This window comes from Sparus aurata, chromosome 4, assembly GCF_900880675.1.
Source record: "Sparus aurata chromosome 4, fSpaAur1.1, whole genome shotgun sequence".
Lineage (NCBI taxonomy): Eukaryota > Metazoa > Chordata > Actinopteri > Spariformes > Sparidae > Sparus > Sparus aurata.
This window is the reverse complement of record NC_044190.1, coordinates 33,347,747-33,368,392: the sequence shown is the minus strand read 5'-3', so window position 1 is coordinate 33,368,392 and position 20,646 is coordinate 33,347,747. Positions and strand designations below refer to the sequence as shown.

At 42.6% G+C, this 20,646-nt stretch overlaps 1 protein-coding gene across 1 annotated transcript; it reads left to right on the top strand.

Moving 5' to 3' along the window:
- The first annotated feature begins 512 nt into the window (after positions 1-512).
- Positions 513-20,018, top strand: loxl1 (lysyl oxidase-like 1). Its single transcript, XM_030415401.1, has 7 exons — positions 513-2,020; positions 6,925-7,033; positions 7,993-8,130; positions 13,257-13,413; positions 13,752-13,847; positions 14,752-14,867; positions 17,564-20,018. Exons 1-7 carry the CDS (start codon positions 925-927, stop codon positions 17,568-17,570), a joined length of 1,719 nt encoding a protein of 572 aa, XP_030271261.1. The 5' UTR covers positions 513-924; the 3' UTR covers positions 17,571-20,018.
- The last annotated feature ends 628 nt before the right edge of the window (positions 20,019-20,646 follow it).

The following is a 20,646-nucleotide window of genomic DNA, read 5'->3' as shown; positions in this document are numbered from 1 at the left end:
GCCTATTAACAGACAGTATGTTCTGATTATTTGCTCATTGTGCACTCAACAGCATTCAAAAAATGACTACACACAGGGTTTTACAGTATGATTCAGTATAAAGAGCCTGCTGTTTGTTGTATCGGTTGCATCACTGGTTCTTTGAGACAGGGCGCCCCTGTTAACAATTAGGTAAGTTCACATCTGTACTTGCTTATTGCATTTTTTTTTTTAAAGGTTTTAAAGGCAAAGCAACAACCTAACAAGCCTTGAAACACCTGTGGATAAAACAAAGTCACGCTTATTTTATCTTTACAAGATGAGAGAAGGCCCAAGCCATCGGGAGTGAGATGTGTTATATGTCTGAATGCCTTTGCAGATGGTAATGTTGACTCTGGAAGCCTCATGGAGCCCTGGCTGCTGCAGGCCAGGAAACATCACTAGCACTAGGGCCATGTGGGACCTCTCCTTAAAAAAAAAGTTTGAGATTTTTTCACAGCCCATTGTAAGCAATCAGGCAAATAGAGGCTTGCAGTTGTGCAGTGCACAGGCACTTCTTTCTAGAAGGCAGAGAGCAATGCTCAGTCTACTGACAGGCGAGCCAGCAGACCGACAAGAAGTCAGGACATATTCTCATAGCACTAACAGACGGTAACACCACCAGTGGGTCTTCTGAAGCCCCACTTTCACTCTCCTGGGTGTGATTGCTCCTGGATGCACATTCAACCCCCCTCTACTGCTGGCAGTGAAGACCTGCAGATGCACTCAACCACAGGCTTACTTCTCAACCCTGCATCTGTCTCAACACTCACGCCAAAGCTGTACCCACGGGAGGAGGATACACATGTTTTATTGACAGAGCTACAGGTGGTTTGAGTTTTAGCTGCTGGTGGACTGGAAGGGTTTTTTTCCTGTGTGGTGAGCTGTGGCATCTTTGGAACCAATATGTTGCCTATTGTTGTGGCATGTTTGGTATTCATCCTGCTGGGCTCAGGGCAGGCTCAGGTTGCCACACAAGCTCAGGGGCAGAGCCAGAGTCGGGACCAGGAGCAGGACAGCTCCGCCACCCCTTGGAGGCAGGTGATTCAGTGGGAGAACAATGGCCGGGTGTTTAGCCTGCTGAACAGTGGAGCTGAATTTGTCCCTGCTGGGGCGGGGGCCGAGGACAGGGGTTCCAGGGTGGTTGTGGCAGATACGCGTGGGCGCTCTACACGTAGACCTCAGGGAGGCAATGTCCGCCGACAGGCTCCATCAAGAGGATCCTCTGAGACTGTCCGCGGGCAGACAAGGCATCCATTTGGCTTTGGGCAAGTGCCTGATAACTGGAGACAGACTGCAGGCGGCACAGGTGGCAGCCAGTTCCAAGGATCCTCTACCACTCGCTTCAGGCCATCCACAGGCTCTTCATCATCATCATCATCATCATCATCCTTTTCTTCTTCCTCTTATAATGTACCATCCTACCCACAGTACCCACTTCCTCCTCAGACTCCCTATCAACCGTCACCTTACGACTCTAGTTTTGTGGAGGGACCAGTCAGGAGCTACGAACCACCTTTTCAGCCTGTCGCTGGAGGATATGGTGGTGGAGGGTACGGTGCTGGACAGGGGTATGCTGGAGGAGGGTATCGAGGGGGTCTGGCCCCAGTAGTCCCAGGCTCTCCCTCTGATTTCACCGACGACGGCTACCCTTACTACCAGCCCTACGGCTACGCGCCCAATCCTGTGGTTCCTGCTCGTGCTGCCCAACCACCGTTTGCAGATGGTCTGGACCACAGATACACCCACAGTCTCTACAACGCGGATTCTGCTCCTGCTGTCCCCGTCCCTGATGCCAACCAAGCCCCTCCTGTGATTGTGGACAGGACAGGAGCAGCTGGTCAGCAACAAGTCAGGAGCCCTCAGTATGAGCAGTTTCCTCCATTTGGAAGACCCCAGCCTCCTTTCCAGCAGCCCATTCCTCAGGGCAGAGGTTCTCCAAACTCTGCCCTGGAGAACCCCAGTATAAACGTTGGCAGCGTTTATCGACCGCAGCAGAGAGGTACAGTTAGTGATATGTTTGGGTTTTGTAAACTAACAGAATGTATTTTTACTTTCCCATTTTGTTTGGCCAACTTTCGATATTCTTAGGAGAAGCTGTGACTCATGGGTGTTTGTGGGACATCAATAGATGCAAATTTGGACCGGTGTTGTTTTTTAAAAAAAAAAAAAAAATCCAAATATTTCTCGTTTTCAGTGAAAACAGGCAACATGTTCACTTGCGAGCATCCACCCAAGGTATTTCTGTCCTTGAGGCGAAAAAAAGAGAAGGTTGCCATGTGAATTCTGTTATATGAATTTGAAATATGTAGCACCCAGGGGAGTAATGAGCTCACCACCCCCTCAACTACACAGTCATGTTTTTCCAATATTTATCTTGCGTGTTTGTCAGATACATGAAGTAATCAGAATGAAACAGCTGCTTAAAATTCAACCTCTTTTTTTTTTTCAGTTTACAAACAAAGCAAAGTAGACGCAAGGTTCATCTTTCCCCCACTTGTGCGGTTATTGAAACCAGGTGTTGAGCAAGCCCTGCCAATGCACAGAGAATACACACAAGAACCTCTGTGTTTCTGCGCGGGGAGTTCTGCGCTACACGAATGCGGACTGGTTCACGAGGCATGTGGAGTTGGGTAATGTTGGTGACCTCATAGAGGGGGGCTGGTGACAGGGGTTGTTGGTGTGCAGTGGCTGCCTCCCGGGCTTCAGGACAGGAGAGGGGAAACAAGGGAGGGGGATACAGTGCTTCGCCACTCTCTGAGAGGGAGGGGAGAGTGTGGAAAGTCCCTGTAACACATGGGGTCCATTGCTTCAGCTACAGGAATTTAAAGAAATATTTAGTCAGAGTTCTTCGGAGGAACGAGGAGTGTCAAATGTGAAGTGGAGCTTCTGTTACATAGACAGTTTGTTTTCGTAACCTTTCATCACTTCACTGTGCAGGAAGAGGTTTCTCTCGGGCCTGTTGTTGATGGTGAGGGAAAGTTTAACTTGAACAACATGTGGAGTTTTCTGTGTTTTCTGTGACCACCAGAGGCTGTGTCTGGCCTGAGCTGAGAGGAAATAAGGACCGCCAATGAGCTTCTCGGCCTCTTAATAATGCAGATTTACCTTTTGTTTCGCTCAATGATCTGCCTTACTGTGCAGCAGTCCCTCTGTAGTGTGCTGTGAGCCCCGCAACCATCATTCATTAGACACTCTAGAGCTGTGGGCCATTTCTGCAGAACAAAAAAGCAACATGTGTGCAGATGCCTTAGTGCTTCGAGTAATCATTGTGATAAAGATTCAGCCATTGGGAGCTTTTGAAAAGCTGACATTTTTATTGCACTGCTTCATGGCACAGCATTATTATTCTTTTTTAATAATACAAGACATGCAGCGAGGGCTACTGGCTGGAACCACTCAAACCAAGGCTGCTTCAGTAAGGATTCAGCTTTGGTACATGGGGCTTGCTCTCTACCAGGTGGGCTACCTGGTCATCTTCACATTTTAACAGTTAACATATAATGATGTCATTAGTGATGTTTTGTATCAAGTTTTCAGACAATTTTTTTTTACCCTAATTGATGATAACTGGGCTTCCATGGGCCTGGGTCCAATTTCAGCCTTCTGCTACTCTACTGAAGGCAAAAGCCAATTGAAATAAACTTTAATAGGGACTGCCATGAGCACAGTCAACTGTGCATAATTAAGGATTTGTTAAAGCTGGGGTTAGAAACAATGGAGAAACCAGTAAAAGGAAGCTAAATTTCAAAAGTATCCAAGTGAAAATATCACACCTCCTCCCTTCAAGCCCCACCTCAGACATGAACACATGAATGACAATATGGAAGTACCGAAAGACCAAAAAGGCTACCCAGTGCGACAGTTACTCCGGATGTGTGTTTTATTGAAGTTGACATATGGCTGTTGCTGCCACTGCAGCTCTGTTTGGCGCAGGGGCTCTGTGCTTTCTGCTAATCCAACTACCTCATTTCCCACTCACATATAAGACAGCACCTTATATTATCATAATGAACATAAACGACGAATGTGTTTATTGTTATTACTCATCAATGTCAAGCTTCTTTGTAACTTGGGGAAATTTCGGCTGCGTTTTCTCTGACATTCTTGTGCCTGTAGCTCGTTAATAGCTTCAGCAATACATCCACCGAGCGCTGTGGTAGACTTCGGACATAGGGAATGAGTGCAATGGGCAGAGCGTGCCCAGGGAGGATTGTATGTATGCAGGCAGACAGGTAGCCTGTCCAATGTTCACATTGAGGCTGAAGGAGATGGTTGGATGGGCTCGCTGGAGGCCTGCAACAGTCCACGGTTTACTGGATTTTTTATTTTATTTGTCAGTGCATTTTGATTTATTGATTGCTGCTGGGATGCTGTAAGAGATTCTCTACAAATATAAAAAGAAATGCTTCCGGCATGCTTCTTCTGAATGTTACTAAGCATCTTATAAGGACTTCTGAGGGCAGTCTTACCTGTTAAGTAACGCTTATTACAAGGACTCGAATATAAAGCTTTACCATACCAATTACTCTTCCTTACTCTCATATTCCCGCACAAAGCCACAAGCAGTATAGGTGAGAGTAATTAGACCGTAACTGGTGCAGATTAATTCATTACGGCAGCTGCGAGGCAGAGCGGCACTTATTTCACTCATTAGTTTAACCATAATATCTTCAAATAAAGGGAAATGCTTTCAGCATCTCGCTGTTGCTGAAATTAACCTGTAATACATCAACTGGCCACCAAAAGTAAAATGGTTGAAACCACATAAAATGTAATAAAAAGAGAGCATTAAAGGCATATAAATGACCTGATAAAAGCTGCAGAAGTAGTACTTAATCACCAAATGCAATTTAGATTTTTTTTTTTTTTTCATTTTTTTAAATGACCTCATTGAATTTCAAGTATTCCAATCTGTCAGTCCTCGGCAGCTAACAGCCTATGGTGTGTAGAGCATCTAGAGAGGGAGCCCTCATGTCTTATATTAGATGCTATGAAAAGCATGGCAAGACTCAGTTTCTTTTCTCTGTGCCCCACTTAGAGTGTAATGTGTGGCTTTGTCACATGCTGTCGAGAGCTGATCAGCTTTGGCTTTCTCAATACACTTTATCCCTTTGAAAGAGACCCAATTTCACATTTCAAAAGATTAGGGGCCAGAGAACAAAGCCTTCCTGGGGTGAGGATAAAAAAAAAAAAAATGGGGTTGCGAGTGCTGTAGGAAAACCTCGGCGTTTCACACTGGTCTTACAGTGTTTACATGGACTGCCCCAGGAAGCTTCCCCCTGTCCTATACGTCAGCCTCAGAGAGAGCTGTCAGATGGGATGTTTACACAAGGCCCGCAAAGGCAAAGCTTATTTAAACTTGCAGCCGGGGAGGGGGGACTCACCTGGACGTTAAACGCTGTGCAAATACAAAATAGGAAACTTCCTATCTGGTTTCCATAAACAGACTGTAACGAAAGGCCTTCATGTGAGTCCAAAATGAAAAGATAACAGTGTATTCATTTCATCTATTTTCCTTTTGCTTCAAGCTCGCTGCGATAGGAATGAAAGGTTTCACATCGTTTTGGTGATTTTACGAATGCTTCCAGGCTCGGAGGTCAGATGGTTTGACTTTGAGTTGCCTGAACAAGCTCACATTATAGCCGTGTCTGGCCTTTGTGGGCTAAACATAGAGGGGTGATAAGCTACACCAGAGACCCTTTCTGGCATGGCCTTTGCTGGGAACAGGACAGAGAGACATTCACTCTGACAACTCGGGCCTGCTTTTTTTTTTTTTTTTTTTCACTTGTTTCCTCAGGTTTTCTGACAGACTTAGTCAGTGGCCCACTTTAAAAAAACAGCAGTGGTGTGAGATCACTGTTGTTTCTCCATGGCACGCACACTCTCCCTCTCTGTGTCTCTGTCTGGCTCTCTTGCTGTATCTCCGTGCACCTATGCCTGCCTACATCTCTTAATCTCTGTCGCTTGTTTGCAGAAACCAAAGTAGGAGAAACACAGGTCGCTTTGCAGCAAGCACGCCCGTGATACTGTAGCTCAGACAGTTCCAAGTTTAGCCTTATCCCCAAAAGATATGGCTCGTCATCCTACATTTACTACATTAAAGGTTAAGATGAAGTGACGTGTTCATGTTAAGATTAGTGTCGTGGAAGATCACATCACGTTAGCCGAGATGGGAGGAAATCATTGATATAAACATTTTCCCCTAAGGACAAGAAAGATTTGGTCAAAGGAAAAACTGTGCAGTATTCTACAGTGGAAGTTAAGGTATTGCAGTAGTTTTGCAGCAGTCATATATGTCTCAGACTTTGGGGGATTTTTCTCACTAGAGGCCAAACTGTAATTGTGTTCTCTCACCCCAAACTCACCCCTGTCTGAGAGGCCTATGGAGCAAAAGTGTCTCATTAGGAAACCACGATAACAATCTGGACTGCACAGTAATTAGTCGCCAAGGGCTCTCTCCAGAGTGACCCAGTCTTGAACTGCGGGCCCTGTCGCTGAATTGTTGCCCATCATATCCTTCATCAGCACCACCGTAAATACCAGGTAATGAGAAATTGATGACAGATATGTAAGAGAGTACTTCTGTTTCTGGAATGCAAGGGCTGGAATTTAAAATAATCACAAATCACCCGTCACAGATTACCAATCACTGATGTTCAGATTGCTAGACATAACGCAACAAAGACAATAGCAGCATTAACTTCACTTAATAAGACTGTTGAAATATGTTGTATGTTATCATGTTTGGGTTAGCATTTCCCTCTTCTGATTTAATATGTCATTGTTCTTTTGTTTTCAGTTTTAGAACCAGATCCATTTACTTTTACCCAATGAAACCAGGCTGTGTGTTATTTAAAGCAGACATATGACAGTACAGGGTGAGCAGTCCGTCTATCGTTTCAGGTTTGCCGGATCTGGTTCCTGATCCCAACTATGTCCAGGCTTCTACGTATATCCAGAGAGCCCACATGTATTCTCTCCGCTGTGCTGCTGAAGAAAAATGTCTGTCAAGGTAAACCCCATTCTTGATGTCCTTTGCCGGCTTGTGTTTATTTTCTTATTAATGTACTTTTCACATGTTCTTGCCACTATGGGCTCTGCTTTCATGTCAGTAGAAAGATGATTGACAGGATGGTGTCCTGTCCAGATTGTACCCTGCTTTGGAGCATGCATTAACATCAAAATGCTAATACTATGACAGCTTCCTATTTTTCACATGCTGCCTCACCTTTAGGTAGCATTGACCAGCAAGTGAACCATCCACAATTGTAACATAGCCTTCAGGATTATAACAGCTCGGCGCAACAATATCTGAAAGAGATAATGAAAAAAGTTGACCAACAGCACAACATAAGTGAACTTAATCCTGGTCACCTTCGGGGATACAGGCTATCGTTAGTTTCATTCCTCAGTGGTGGTGATAGCATCCCCTGAGCCCCGGGCCTGGGCCCTTTGACTGCCTCTGCACTAAGGACACTATTGAAATGATGGAAGTGTGCTGTCCCCACGGCTGCTCTATTTGCCCTCTTCCCATCACAAGCAGAGCCATCCCTCAAAGCCCTTTCATATCCTGTCTGGGTTTGCAGCAATCACCGACAGATGGGCTGTTGTAATTTGCCATACACTCCATTGTCAACAACAGCCGCAAGACGAATGGCTTAGATCTTCAGCGGTATTGTGAACTCGAGGTTGTGCCTCCTCTTTCGCACAAAAAAGTGAATCGTGCAACAGAATGCTCCCTCACCCCGTGTTGAAACTGTGTGTTTGGAGAGATGGCTGTAATCTGTAGAATGAATTATTTAGCAGATATACTCCTGCCTCCGAGCCTTTCCAGTGCTGCTCTTTTTTCTTTCCCTATCTTAGTTATGAGAAGCAGACATGCCGACATTCTTTTTGCAGCCACTTTTGCAGTTTCCCCTCACTGTTTTTTTGTTTTTTTTTGTCTAAATGTAATATGTGTCCGCCATTCAGCACTGCCTATGGCCCCGAGACCACCGACTATGATGTAAGGGTCCTGCTGCGATTCCCACAGAGGGTGAAGAACAAGGGGACTGCCGACTTCATGCCTAACAGGCCACGTCATACATGGGAGTGGCATAGCTGTCACCAGTGAGTACTTAATGCAAAGCAGATTTTCCCAATCAGCTAGTTATGCTTTACTGGCTACCATACTGGCTGTTGTGGTTACCAGGGAGCTATTCAGCAAACATTCTTATGTCAAATCTGATTTATTTCTTGAAAAATGTATTTATTTATGCTACTAATGTCTGCATACAAAGGCTCGCATATGTTGATCAGCGTACCCATAATTCAAGTTTTTGCAGCATTTTAAAATGGACAGATCTGGTGGTTTGTTTTGATCATGAAACACGCTCTAAAAGTTGTACAATTCCTGATCCACAGTAGCTGTAGTGAAAGTGAATTTGTGAATTTGTCATATTCCTTTAATAATATTTAATACACGTACTGAACAATGATCGACGATGATTTGCATTTCCTGGGCCACTCAGGATGAACTTTTTCTCAACTTAAGAGGCACTACAACTCTGCTCTGCATCCATTAAGGCACCACAATGTTGAAAAGCAGGGTGACAAATGGTGATTTATTTAGAGAATTTGGTGATCAAGATTAATTTGCGCATGCACTAAGCACCTGTAATTCAAACCTAATTGAACTCGTACAAATGACATAACCATTGGAGAGTACCAGCAACAGGCGTACCAGATGCTAAATTACAAATCCTACAATGACAAAGGCATTGACCCCCATCCTTCTATGTGGGCACTCTAGCTCTTGATACTATAACACCTGACTACCTCCTTTGCTTCTGTCATAATTACTAGTGGCACTAGATGTCACTGCGTAATAAGAAATTGAAATATAGGTATTAATGAGCTTCTTGCAGAGATGATTACAACGGGCTGAGTCTGATGTTAACCAACCTAAGAACTCCAGTTGGCCTCATTGTATCCAGGTAGACTGATTACAGAATTAGGGTGGGATTGCCATTTATCTCGCGATAGCCTGCCCAGAAGGTCAGACTGCAAGAAAAGACAAGACTTTCCCTTTTCAGCATAGATAGTAGACCTATATTTCACTTTCCTGGTCTGAAGAGGAGATGGGGATCATGCCTATAGAGTCCCTTGGAGAGCCAACTGTGTGAAATAAAATAAGGGGATGAAGATGATAGTACTGTGGCTTGTGCTTTTGATCGATTTAGCAAACAGTTTTTCCATTGGGTCTCTCTAAAGGACAGATTTTAGCTTGCTTCAGCTGGCCAGTCCTGGCATGTCTCAGGGGGAATGCTGATGAAGTGATTTTGGGGGTATCGTCATTGTTTTTTCCGACATTATATTCCATGTAGACTGTCTTTTATCTGAGTTTCATTGAGTCCACCCACTAATGCTAGTGCCAGGCTCTGCTTTACTGTCCTCATCTTGGAGGAATGTTGACCGGCCGTTAGGAGATTGGCAGTGTTGTTGCTGTCTGACATCAGTCTGCAGTTACACAGTGGTTCCCAGGAGGCAGAAAGCCAAGGCAATCATTCCATTGGCTGTGTGATCAGAATGACAAATCAATCCATTTTCCTTGTCAATCTGTGACACCATATCACAGAGCTGCTAAAGTGTGATGGCATTGATATGGGTTACTGGGACAGAGTGTTTGTTAACAAAGAAATCTCTTTAGGGAAGAAAATCTCTAGCCCAGATTCTCACAATAAACTTTCCTGCCCTACATTCCTGTTGAATAAGCTGTACAGTTGACAGTTTTGCTTTTTCGTATATTCAGCCCTTATCTTTTCTCACTGGAGTACAAGACGAACGGAAGGGAACAGCATCCTCTTGAGTATCTGTGCTGTGGACAATGCTGGAATTCTGTATGGATTTTACAAAAATTAGGACACAGAATTCCACATAGGAGTTATTCTTTTATACAGTTTTTTGAAACAGGAAACAAGTGGAACACATTAAAATCCTCCTTAGGCTTAGACACAAAAAACACTTGGTTATGGTCCGAGAAAACATCATGGTTTGGCTTAAAAGACCTGTTTTGATCGCCATAGCCGGAAATGTCCCAAGCTCATCAAAACAAATGGTTTTGTTGCCGACAAAAGCGGCTGTAGATGGCTCAACTTCCCACGAAAAATACCCAGATTTGGTCGCCACAAACTCAGCTGGACATGGCCCGACGTTCCATCAAAAAGGTCACAACAAACATGGCTAGAAACTGTCCCAAGTTCACCTTATCCAGTATATCTAGATAGCCAGTGGTGTAAAGCTTGCACATCTTTAAACACCACAACACTGCAAGTGAACTGTGGTCACACGTTTGGCAGCTCTATCACCTTTAACGCCACCACCACCACCGTCCCCTCTGTCTCCTGGTCTGAAAGTTATCTAATAAACATGTTATGTGGATGTGATATGGCACACTTTGCACAAATGTTAATATGGTACAATGACTGGCCTCTGACTAGTTCAAACTTGAACATATCTGTGGTTTGCAGGGAAGTTAACGGTTACCACTATGTCCTGGCGACTGGACTGTGTTATGTCCTCGTGACCTGGTTTCATTTTTGTGGGAGGCCAATGTCTGGCACTGACACTGTTAAATACTTCTCAAAGAGCCCACTGTTGTTCTCGGTTTTACACCTCAAGCTGTGATCTGAGGAACCCTTAAAGTCTTGTTTGTTGCAGCACAAGTGGAAAATGACTCATGACTATGACGAAGGATAGGAATGTTTTGTGTAGTACGATTACAAGTTATTCTTGTTAAATCCTCTATATGTCCTTCCAACAACACATTCTCCGTAGTTGACATAGTCAGTGAGGGGATCCAGGAATCCGAGGAGGCAGGGGACCCTTCCAGGCACCTCGCAGTCCAGCGCCTCCCACTCCCAATCTTTCCCTCTCCGCTTCCCACCCTCTGCCTTTCTAGTTCGCACACACACATACACGCATATACTGTAGATAATCATCTCAAGACTGCCACAGTAATGAATGCCAGTTTCGGGAATACAAACAAAGACTGCGCTTCAACTTTCCAGGCCCTGCAGTTCCCACCCTGGTTTATACATAGACGTTTGAATATACACTCTCATGTATTGTACAAAATGCACGTGTGCCCGCTTTTCTCCCCACGGTAAACAAGCCTATAAACACACACGGCCATGTACACTTGCATGTTAACAGAGACAGACGAGTGAATTATGCCCATAGTCAGGATAAAGATAGTGTTCAGATAACAGCAGACAGGTTTCTACCTGAGAGCGGCTCATAATTGATTGCCTCTCCTTTGGAAAGAATGAGTCCTTGAATGGTCACTTGCTCCATCAGTGGAAAGTACCCACTATTCCTTCCAAGTCATCCTTCAACCTTTAATGACTGTTCCAGTAAAAAGCTGTTGCTGTGTTGAAACATGGGCCATGAAGTAAGGCGAAAGGGCAATATTTATATAGTCTGAGTTTGTCTGACTGTAAGAGATCCAGTGCTTACCTCAGCTGCTACAACAACTTAAGTCAACACCACTTTAACACGCAATTTCGGATTCAAAGGATCATGGAAATAAATAATTTCAGTAACTGCTAGGAGGTGAATTTAATCCTGTAATGTATAATTTAAGTTAGTTGTCTTTCTTTGGAGCATTTGGCGAATTGCCGAAGGCTGTTTTTGTATTCAAGACTCCTCAAGGTGGGAAGCTCGAATACGGTACTGCTTGTGTTCACGGTTGCAGGTTGTATAAATGTAGGGAATGTGACAAATTGTCAGAGTTTCACTGCTTGCTGATTGATTCTTAACCTCTGTGTGAAAATAGCTTACATTAGCATTCAGCCACTTCCTAGCTAACATTGCCGTTTGACAGTTTTATGCCATAAGAAAGACACAAAATTAATTATACAAGATCGATGCACATCTTTGACATTTGTTTCACCCTGGAAACAGAGGAAACTGGCCGTCGTGTGAATACGGCCCATTGGAATCAACAGTTTCAAAGTGTCATCAGAGCTTTTTAAGTAGTTATGTGGCTTTTATTGTGTTACTTGTGTGCAAAAGTATTCTGAAAAAGCAAAACATGCATTGTGACAACACACAAAATGTACTTGAAGGTGCAGGGTGCAAGGATTTTAGTTGAAGTTGTTCAATAATTAACAAAAACTTTCAACATAATTTGAAAAAACAGCAGTTTTGATGTTATGACCTTTATATATTGTGTTGCAGATATATCTACCAACACTGCCCTGGTCCATAAGCTCTCATGCAAGACCACGATCTACATGGCTAATTGAGCTAACTAGCTAACAGCAGCTACAGTTCGCAGCAGTTTGCAGTGACTCTAGTGATATACTGCCTCCTTTAAATTTTAAGTATGAATAACATCCCGTATTGCATCTTTAAAACACTTGAGCACAATTTGGTGATAGCAGGCGGTACCACCCCATTTAAGTATGCTCCTGCACCACAGGTATGTGCAAGGTAGGCTTGTAAAAAGTGAACAGCATTCTGGGTCACTTTGACATTTGGGAGAGGTCCAAACCATACAGCAGTTGATATTGCAGATGATTGCAAATGGACCAGCTCATTGACAGAGTCACTTGGTTCACATTCATATTCAGTCGAGATGATCAGTGGCCATGTGCATCCAGGCCTTCCTAAGCTGCTAAAGCTGTGCAAACAAATACAAACACACTGCAACCAGCACACACACACACTGTGATATACACCCACAAGGTTACACACACACACACACACACACACACACACACACACACACACACACACACACAACGGCATACACTCCAACGCACACGCTCACACACAAACACCTCCGATCTTCAGACTGATACAAGCTAATTAACAACATTCATACATCATTAGAGTGTTAATGTCGTGCTTCAGCAATACTTTACTGCTGCCATTAATTAGTATCCATTGTCCTTTGATACTTTATGATGTGTTCAGTCAAGGTGCAACATCACTTACAAAAATGTGAACAGACGAGGTCAACAGGTTGAATATGCAGTCTATAAATTCACCGTTTGCATAATCTAAATCTGAACAAAATGTTAATGTAATCGCCGTAAAAGCCTCATAAACTTAATAAACTGACGATAATTTTTGCTTAAAGATTGTTTCTCAGGCACACATGGCACAACAGATAACAAAAGATTAAAACTCTTTGGTTGCTCACCTTAATAACTTCACTCAATGCATGGCCCTCTGCTTGTTTCCGACAGGCACTACCACAGTATGGATGAGTTCAGCCATTATGATTTACTGGAGGTCAGCACTGGCCGTAAAGTGGCCGAGGGACACAAAGCTAGCTTCTGTCTGGAGGACACCACCTGTGACTTTGGTCACCTGAAGCGTTATGCCTGCACCGCTCACACTCAGGTAACACAGCAAACCATTATGATAATTGATTGTTAAATTCCATGTGTCACCAACAGCGCTATGACTACGCTTCCTATGACCATTATCCATCCACTTTAGCTATGCTATGTTAGACAAATGCATCTTTTTTTATTGGTATTTCCTATTTCTCTGATGAACAAGTGACAGATGTATTATTGTGCAATATTTTGGAGGATGTTTCATCAATTTGTCTTTAACTCACTGGCTTGCTTATGTTTATTGCTGCACACGTTTTGTCCACTGTCTTGAAAACGCAACAGTTTTTGACTGACATCAGTATTCCTTAAGAGTGTCTCTCCTCCCCTCTACTCCTTCAGGGTCTGAGCCCTGGCTGCTACGATACATACAATGCAGACATCGACTGCCAGTGGATCGATATCACGGACATCCAGCCTGGAAACTACATACTAAAGGTAGGAGTCAAGTGAGAATCTTTTGTGCATGGAGGTGGCGAGTTTGTGAACAGCAGAGGGCCGCACATCATGAAAGACAGGGGAAGGCCTAGGTCACCAAAACAAATTGATCTGGGTTATAAAAGAGTTATAAACTCACTGAAGTTTTTAAGGTTTCTCGTCGTCTGGAGTTTTTCAGGCTGCAGCACTTTGTGGCTCAGTGGCGCTGCTTTCCCATCCATCTTATTGTCCATTTTTCATGCATATTTTATTTGGCCGGTATGTACAAGATGTACTCACCAAAAGATCTACAGTATGTGGGTCGCTCCATGTCAAACCAGATACAGCTTGTTGCTTTCATTAGAGAGATAACTGCTTTATGTGTATTATTTTTTTGTGCCAAACAATAAACTATGAAGGTACAGAAATAATTACTGTTTGTAATTGTAACTGGGACTATTTTTTTTTTTTCACTGTTGCACCCAGAAACAGTGCATAACGGATCCAAATGACTGAAAGGCAAAAGCAGCTCTCATATTTTTCATTATAGGCCTTTGGAAATGGAAAAAAGTGTTTCCATATTTCCTGCTGAAACTGCTGTTTGATTTATGATGATTTAATATCAGCAGGTCTAACACTGTCAGAACGAGAGAGATATGGAAAGTATTGTTTTGTTGTGTCTCAAATAGTAATAAAGTCATAAAGTTTGAAGAAAATCCAAAGTGTAACAAAAAAAAAAGTCGATCTGATTTGAAACAGAATGACTCTTGCATTCTTGTGGTCAGTTTTTTTTTTTTTTCTTTTTTTGTTTGCAATACTTTGGAGGTTGTTTCATCAACATCTGTTTTGGGCCCGTCAGCTGTTTGTTGAAGTGTAATGATGATTCCTGTGAATCAAACTGTTCTTTCTGTCCTTCGTCTCTCAGCTCCAGGTCAATCCCAAGTTCCTGGTGCTGGAATCCGACTTTACGAACAATGTGGTCAGGTGTAATATACACTACACAGGACGTTTTGTTACAACAACCAACTGCAAGATAGCACAGTGAGTAAGACACATAATGTGTCAACTTTCATGACCTTTCATGGTAATTTATTATGAATAATTTAGTCGCAGTGTTCTCAGAATCTGCTGCTTGTTTGTGCGAGTAAATCCTGGACGATTTTCAGATCTGGCGCGTTTGTAAAATGGGAGCCGAGGGGCGAACTGTAAATCAAGATTTGTGTCGTGTTCCCACCACTGAGTTGCACTCGAACACATCACACGGTGGCAGCTCAATGCAGTTTTATGAAGAGCCTCACAGTGTTTTGAATTACTTAGTGGACTTAATGGCTTCCCTCGCTGAAACATTTGATGATTTAATGAATGATGTTCTCATTCTCCAGTTAAGATTAATAGCCTCTGAAACTTTCATATCTTCCCTCAAAGGCAGATGTAGGAGTGTTGAACTTTTTAAATAGCGCTATTAGGAAGTGTATCAGTGCACTCAGAATTACTATCGTATCCTCTTGAAACAGAGAGTGGATGTACATGAACAAAGCATCGTTAAGTGCTCTCACCGGTCTCCTAAGTTTCACTGCTAGGGTGAGATATATACTTAGGAATACTCTATGTCTGCCTAAGCATTTCCATAGTTAATAAAAGCTGGTTGTAACTGTCGGGTACTGTTAATAAAATGATTCCGTTTGAACATTTCAGGAGCCCTACTGTATTCCCGTCATTCAAGTCTGATATTTGAACAGTTCCTTTACTGGAAATCAAACTCCACTTAAATCACGTTCATGCGTGCATTTATGTCTTCACTAATACGACATTATGTGCCAAATGTGGTACAAGGTGTAGATATTAAAAAAACGTCATCTTATAATAACAAATTAATAAGACATTTTCATTATTATCATCACATTTGAACTAAATACATTTTAATTAGAGACAAAATAGCAACCATGTTAATAAAAGTACATTATGATCGTCGCACAGAGGTGGCATAATTGCCTATTTATGTTGTTGAAAGAGTTAGTCTGAAAAAAGAATTTTTCATGTGACTGTTCAATGCAGTTTTGGAAATGACAGATGATGTTTTTAAGACTCTCCTGCGGACAGTTATTTTCGGAATCAGTGACTAACACCCCCTCTCTACTAAGCCCAGGCTTTTTTGTGCAATGGGACTGTGTACACTCGGCATTTACAGTACACCTGAGTTAACTGACCCTGCAGTGGACCCGGGCTTTTATCACCTCGGCTTGGCTTTGATCTAAACCCAAGACCTGGTTGAACACGTTATGCATAGTGATGACGCGTTATAAAAATCTGGTGGCGGCGCGTAAATAAGGAGGGAATTTGTGATGCAGTCCATTAGAGGACGTTTTATTACTTGTAACAGCGTTGGAGACGGAGCCCTGTTCATTCCTATGAAAGCTGCTCAGTGGTGTTTTGAAGCCTATGAAAAGACCTTGACTGCCGAGCGAGCCAGCCAACTTCTGGTTTGGAACCCGGCTAATTTGAATGGAGATAAAATAAGTTAATTGACCGGCTCTTCTAGACTTTCCGATGGCTCAAATTATAACAGTGAAACAGGTCACTTTGCAGGGGTTGTAAAGCTCCAAAGAATGTATCCACTGTTTTACAGACGCTTCTTTCACAGTTGGTCTATTTTTTGGGTCTAACCCTAACCCTAACACTAACCCTTCTGTTACAACTGTGACATCCGTGACGTACAACGAAACACTCGCAACCCAGCTGCCTTGCCTGGGGGAAGTGGGAATGGGGTCAATACGCAATTTAAAAAATAAACATTTAGAAAACCTGTATAATTTTGTAATTTTGGCATTAGCATAGCAGATCTCTACACACACCTTCTCAAAACATTTGTTTGCAATAACTCCTGGGTAGAAAACCCCTTCAAAACACATCAGCTTACATAAAATTGAACTATCTTTTTTGAAGCTATTTCAAAGTGTATTCATCCAGTTCATCTAAAATGCATGTTTGATGCCGTCATATCTTATTAATAACAACACTTTTATTAGACTTACATTGGAGACCTAATTTATCTGCTCGGCCACAGACTGAAGAAGATGACAGCTGGAGTTTACCCCAAGCTAGCAGTTAGTCCGAGGTTGCGTGGTCGTGTAGGTATCAAAGACGCCGGCAAAGAAGCACAGTACATTAGATGAACACAGTGGAGGCGTCAGATAGGTCGGGACACATGTTTTTTACTATATATCTTCAAATGTTACAGTTAGGGCTGTAACAGGGCTTATTAACAGTCAGTTCCAGTCAATAAAACAAGTAACAGGAAGCATTCATGATCTTAGATGAAAGTGTTATTCCAAACTCCAAACAGAAACTGCTTAATATGCCAATAGATACACCTGTATTGCATGACTGGCTGTCCTGAATCAGGAAATGAGCAACAGAGGAGAGAGATTTAGTCATGTTTATGATCACGGATCCACTCGACCAAAACTGGTTTCAACCGAACTCCTCATCAGACGGCGGTTTTAACGTACAATCTGACTGTTTGGTAACCGCAATCAAACGATGAAAGACAGAGGGGAATTTCTGTTCAACTGCACAAACAATTTTGTAATTCAAGACGTCAAAGGTATTTAATAACTGTTTGGTTTGATCCCAGCCAAATGACTCGTGTATCTCATATAGCGTTGAAGTTCTTCTATGAGTCTGGAGTATTGCATTTCCTCTGACAGAAGTTTCTTTGTTGTCTGTTGATTTTTTAGGTCTTGATCAAGCACTGGAAGGCTGCCACGCTCGAGTGATCCTGACTGCTATTCCATTGACATGTGAATGGAATCCATTTGTTGTTGGTTTCGTTGTTGATGTCGTTTGTCTCTAATATTTTTGTGCTGTTCTGGTATGTCGGGCCCACGGCAAAACAAGGCTTCTACTGGCACTGAAAAAGAACGAGGGGGGGTTCAAAAGTAGACACTCACACACATCGTTCTATAATGCATACCGCACGTCGATACCCTGGTAATGAATCAGCAGTTTACATCCCTGCAATCTACACGAGAACATCGTCCTACAAGCTGCATTTCTTCCTTTAGGATTTAGGATAAAACGTTGACTTTCAAAAAAGGTGTCGTATCTGCACCCAAAAAAATGATGCACACCCCCGGAAGACTGTCTCTGCTTGAATTACGAATAAAGCGTGGAACAGTACAGGTGCTGAAATGAGTGGTCCCAGACAAGTCAGGGTTCAGCTGCGGTCCAACGAATAAAATTAGGGGACAAAGTCTTCCCAGGTGCATTCATCCGTGCAGTGTGGGGACAGACAGAGATGCCCAGTGACTCAGAAGAACTGTAATGTGTTAGTTTGTTTGTTTTTTCCTCTTCACTGCCTCAGCGGGTCAGGCTGGGATACTGTGATTCTCTGGGCACATCCTGTTTAATGTTGTGTTAACAGCACGAGGAAGACAGCAGGTCATATTTGCATTTGTCAACGCAATCAAATTATAAGTCAACATACAGACAGACTGTCAGCACAGGACCTTGCATATTAGTGTTGTGTCCCCGTTCGTCCTTTCTTATTTCAGTAAAACAGGAACAGGAAGCTCAACTGGCAGAAAAAGGATGCTTTCCAAAAAACAAAACAAAAAAATAAAAAAAACAAGACTCACAGTATGTAAACTGTATGTTTACGCTGTCTTTGGGTCTCTTCTTCAACTACCAACACTGGTCTGATGGCACATAGGTCATCCATGTCACCTTTTGAAGAATGTATATACAAATATTCCACTGATGCATGACTTTAATGATGGAGATTATTTTGTTGTACCTGATTATACTTTGTTTATCCCAGTTTGACCTGTTACTGTAATTGGTGGAATTCCGCGAACTGCTACAGACTTCGTAGAATAATGCAGAGCTTCAGAAAGCCGTCTCTACCTACCTCTCTGATCGAGTGAGCTGTTGTTTTCTGTTCAGTGTTTGGTTTCCGTTGAAAATGCAGTTCACTGTGGCCTCCTACCATTCTGTCGCAGCACATAGCTTAAACCCTTAAGGGCTATTGAATATATACAAAAAAAAACATGCAATGTTGGATGCAAACAATGATTTAGTGATTAATCAAACAAATATACAATTTTAATCCTTACGAATTCAGTCTTTGTGGGTGAAATGTTACATCACAACAATCTAACAGCAGCTTTACTCCGTCAGCAGCTTTACTCCGTCAGCAGCTTTACTCCTTCAGTGGTATCTGTTTACAGTGCAACCAAACAATCTGTAATTTTAATGTAGAATCTATTAATTCATTAATTCATGCTGAACATGGTGACAGTAGTCCTCCACACAGTAGCAGGAGTCAATAACCTGCCTGATAAGATGGAGCTGTGCAGCCTGTGGCATTCATCTCATCCACCCCTGCAATATGTAAAGCGGATGTGCATTGTGTTCTTTTGTGGACACATCATAGTCTTCCTTTTCCTTGGACTGCTTCACAGTTAAAGCCAACCAATGTTTCACCATCACAACACTGAAAGCTGCTGAGAGCTGTTGGTTTTTCATTAAGTGTTTAATAGCTCTGTGTTCCAGCAGTGATCACTGTCAGTAGCCCATGTCTCTCCAGAAGGCAGGTTGAAGTTTTGATTGGAATCGCAGGGATGGCGGACCCTGCCACTGACAATTAAAACTACAAAAAATATAATTAAATGGTAATTTTTTTTTTAAAAAAACATCAAAAAACATTTTACCATCATACAGGACCACTTTAAGGATTATAAGGATTATAACTTTTTTTGCAATACCAATTTGGTCTCTATGTGTCGATGAATGTGCAATTGTTGCTGTCAATTGGCACAGTTTTTTTTCCCTGTGTTTTCATCCTGCAGTTTCTACGTTTTTCGTGTTGTTTTTTTTTCAAACAGAATGCTTTAGTGCTTAAGGCCTAGCCTTTGGTAATTTACTGCCCATAGCACACAGGTCTTTAATATTTTACTGTAAGTAGTCAGTTTTTTATTTGATCTGCGTTTTGCTTTGGTAGCTCATGATCGTACTGTACGCTCGCTGAAAAGACGCGACAACGTGTGATTCTGACATTCATTGGAACAACAGCACAAGAGTGGGTGACAGTTATACAGCATCATTGACATGTGGTGATGAAATTTGTATTTTTCTAACAGTGAACACAATTTTGTCAAAAATGTCATATACAATAAATGCATTTACACATTTGCCGTGTGCACATCATTAAATGTGAATGCCATGCACCGCTCTCATAGCAACGGAGCATTGCGTTTGGTATCGGAGAACATCTGCAGAGCTCGTATCAGTAGATTCAAAGGAAATGCTGTGTGACAGGTGTGACAAGTTACTGAAATCATCCCCTTCATAAAAGATTAGGTGTGATATGTTTAATGCATTAGGGCATTTTCTGGGCTCTCTATGCAATTTTGTCATGTATGATTCAGGCAGGGATGGAAAAACTGACCTTTACGGATGCAGAAAAATACACACTGCATACGAGATGCCTGCAAACAACAAACAGCGAATGCATCATCAGAGGTGGCGGTACCGGTGCCGTGCATAAGTGAATCAGTCACACTTGTTTACATGTTGTAGTCGAGGCTCCGCCATCTGACAGGTTGAGGTGTGCGGAGACGTCCCGAGGAATAATCTGATTGGATTATACTTCCATCATTGTCACACGCAGCCAAAGATCGACTCATTTCTACAAGTTCAGTCCTCTCCGAAAGTTTTTTGTTTGTTTGTTCCCAATGAACATTTGACACTTCATGTGACGTTCTCTCGGCAGCGAACAGAAAGCAATCGCATTATGCATGAAGAGTCATTTCAACAGTGA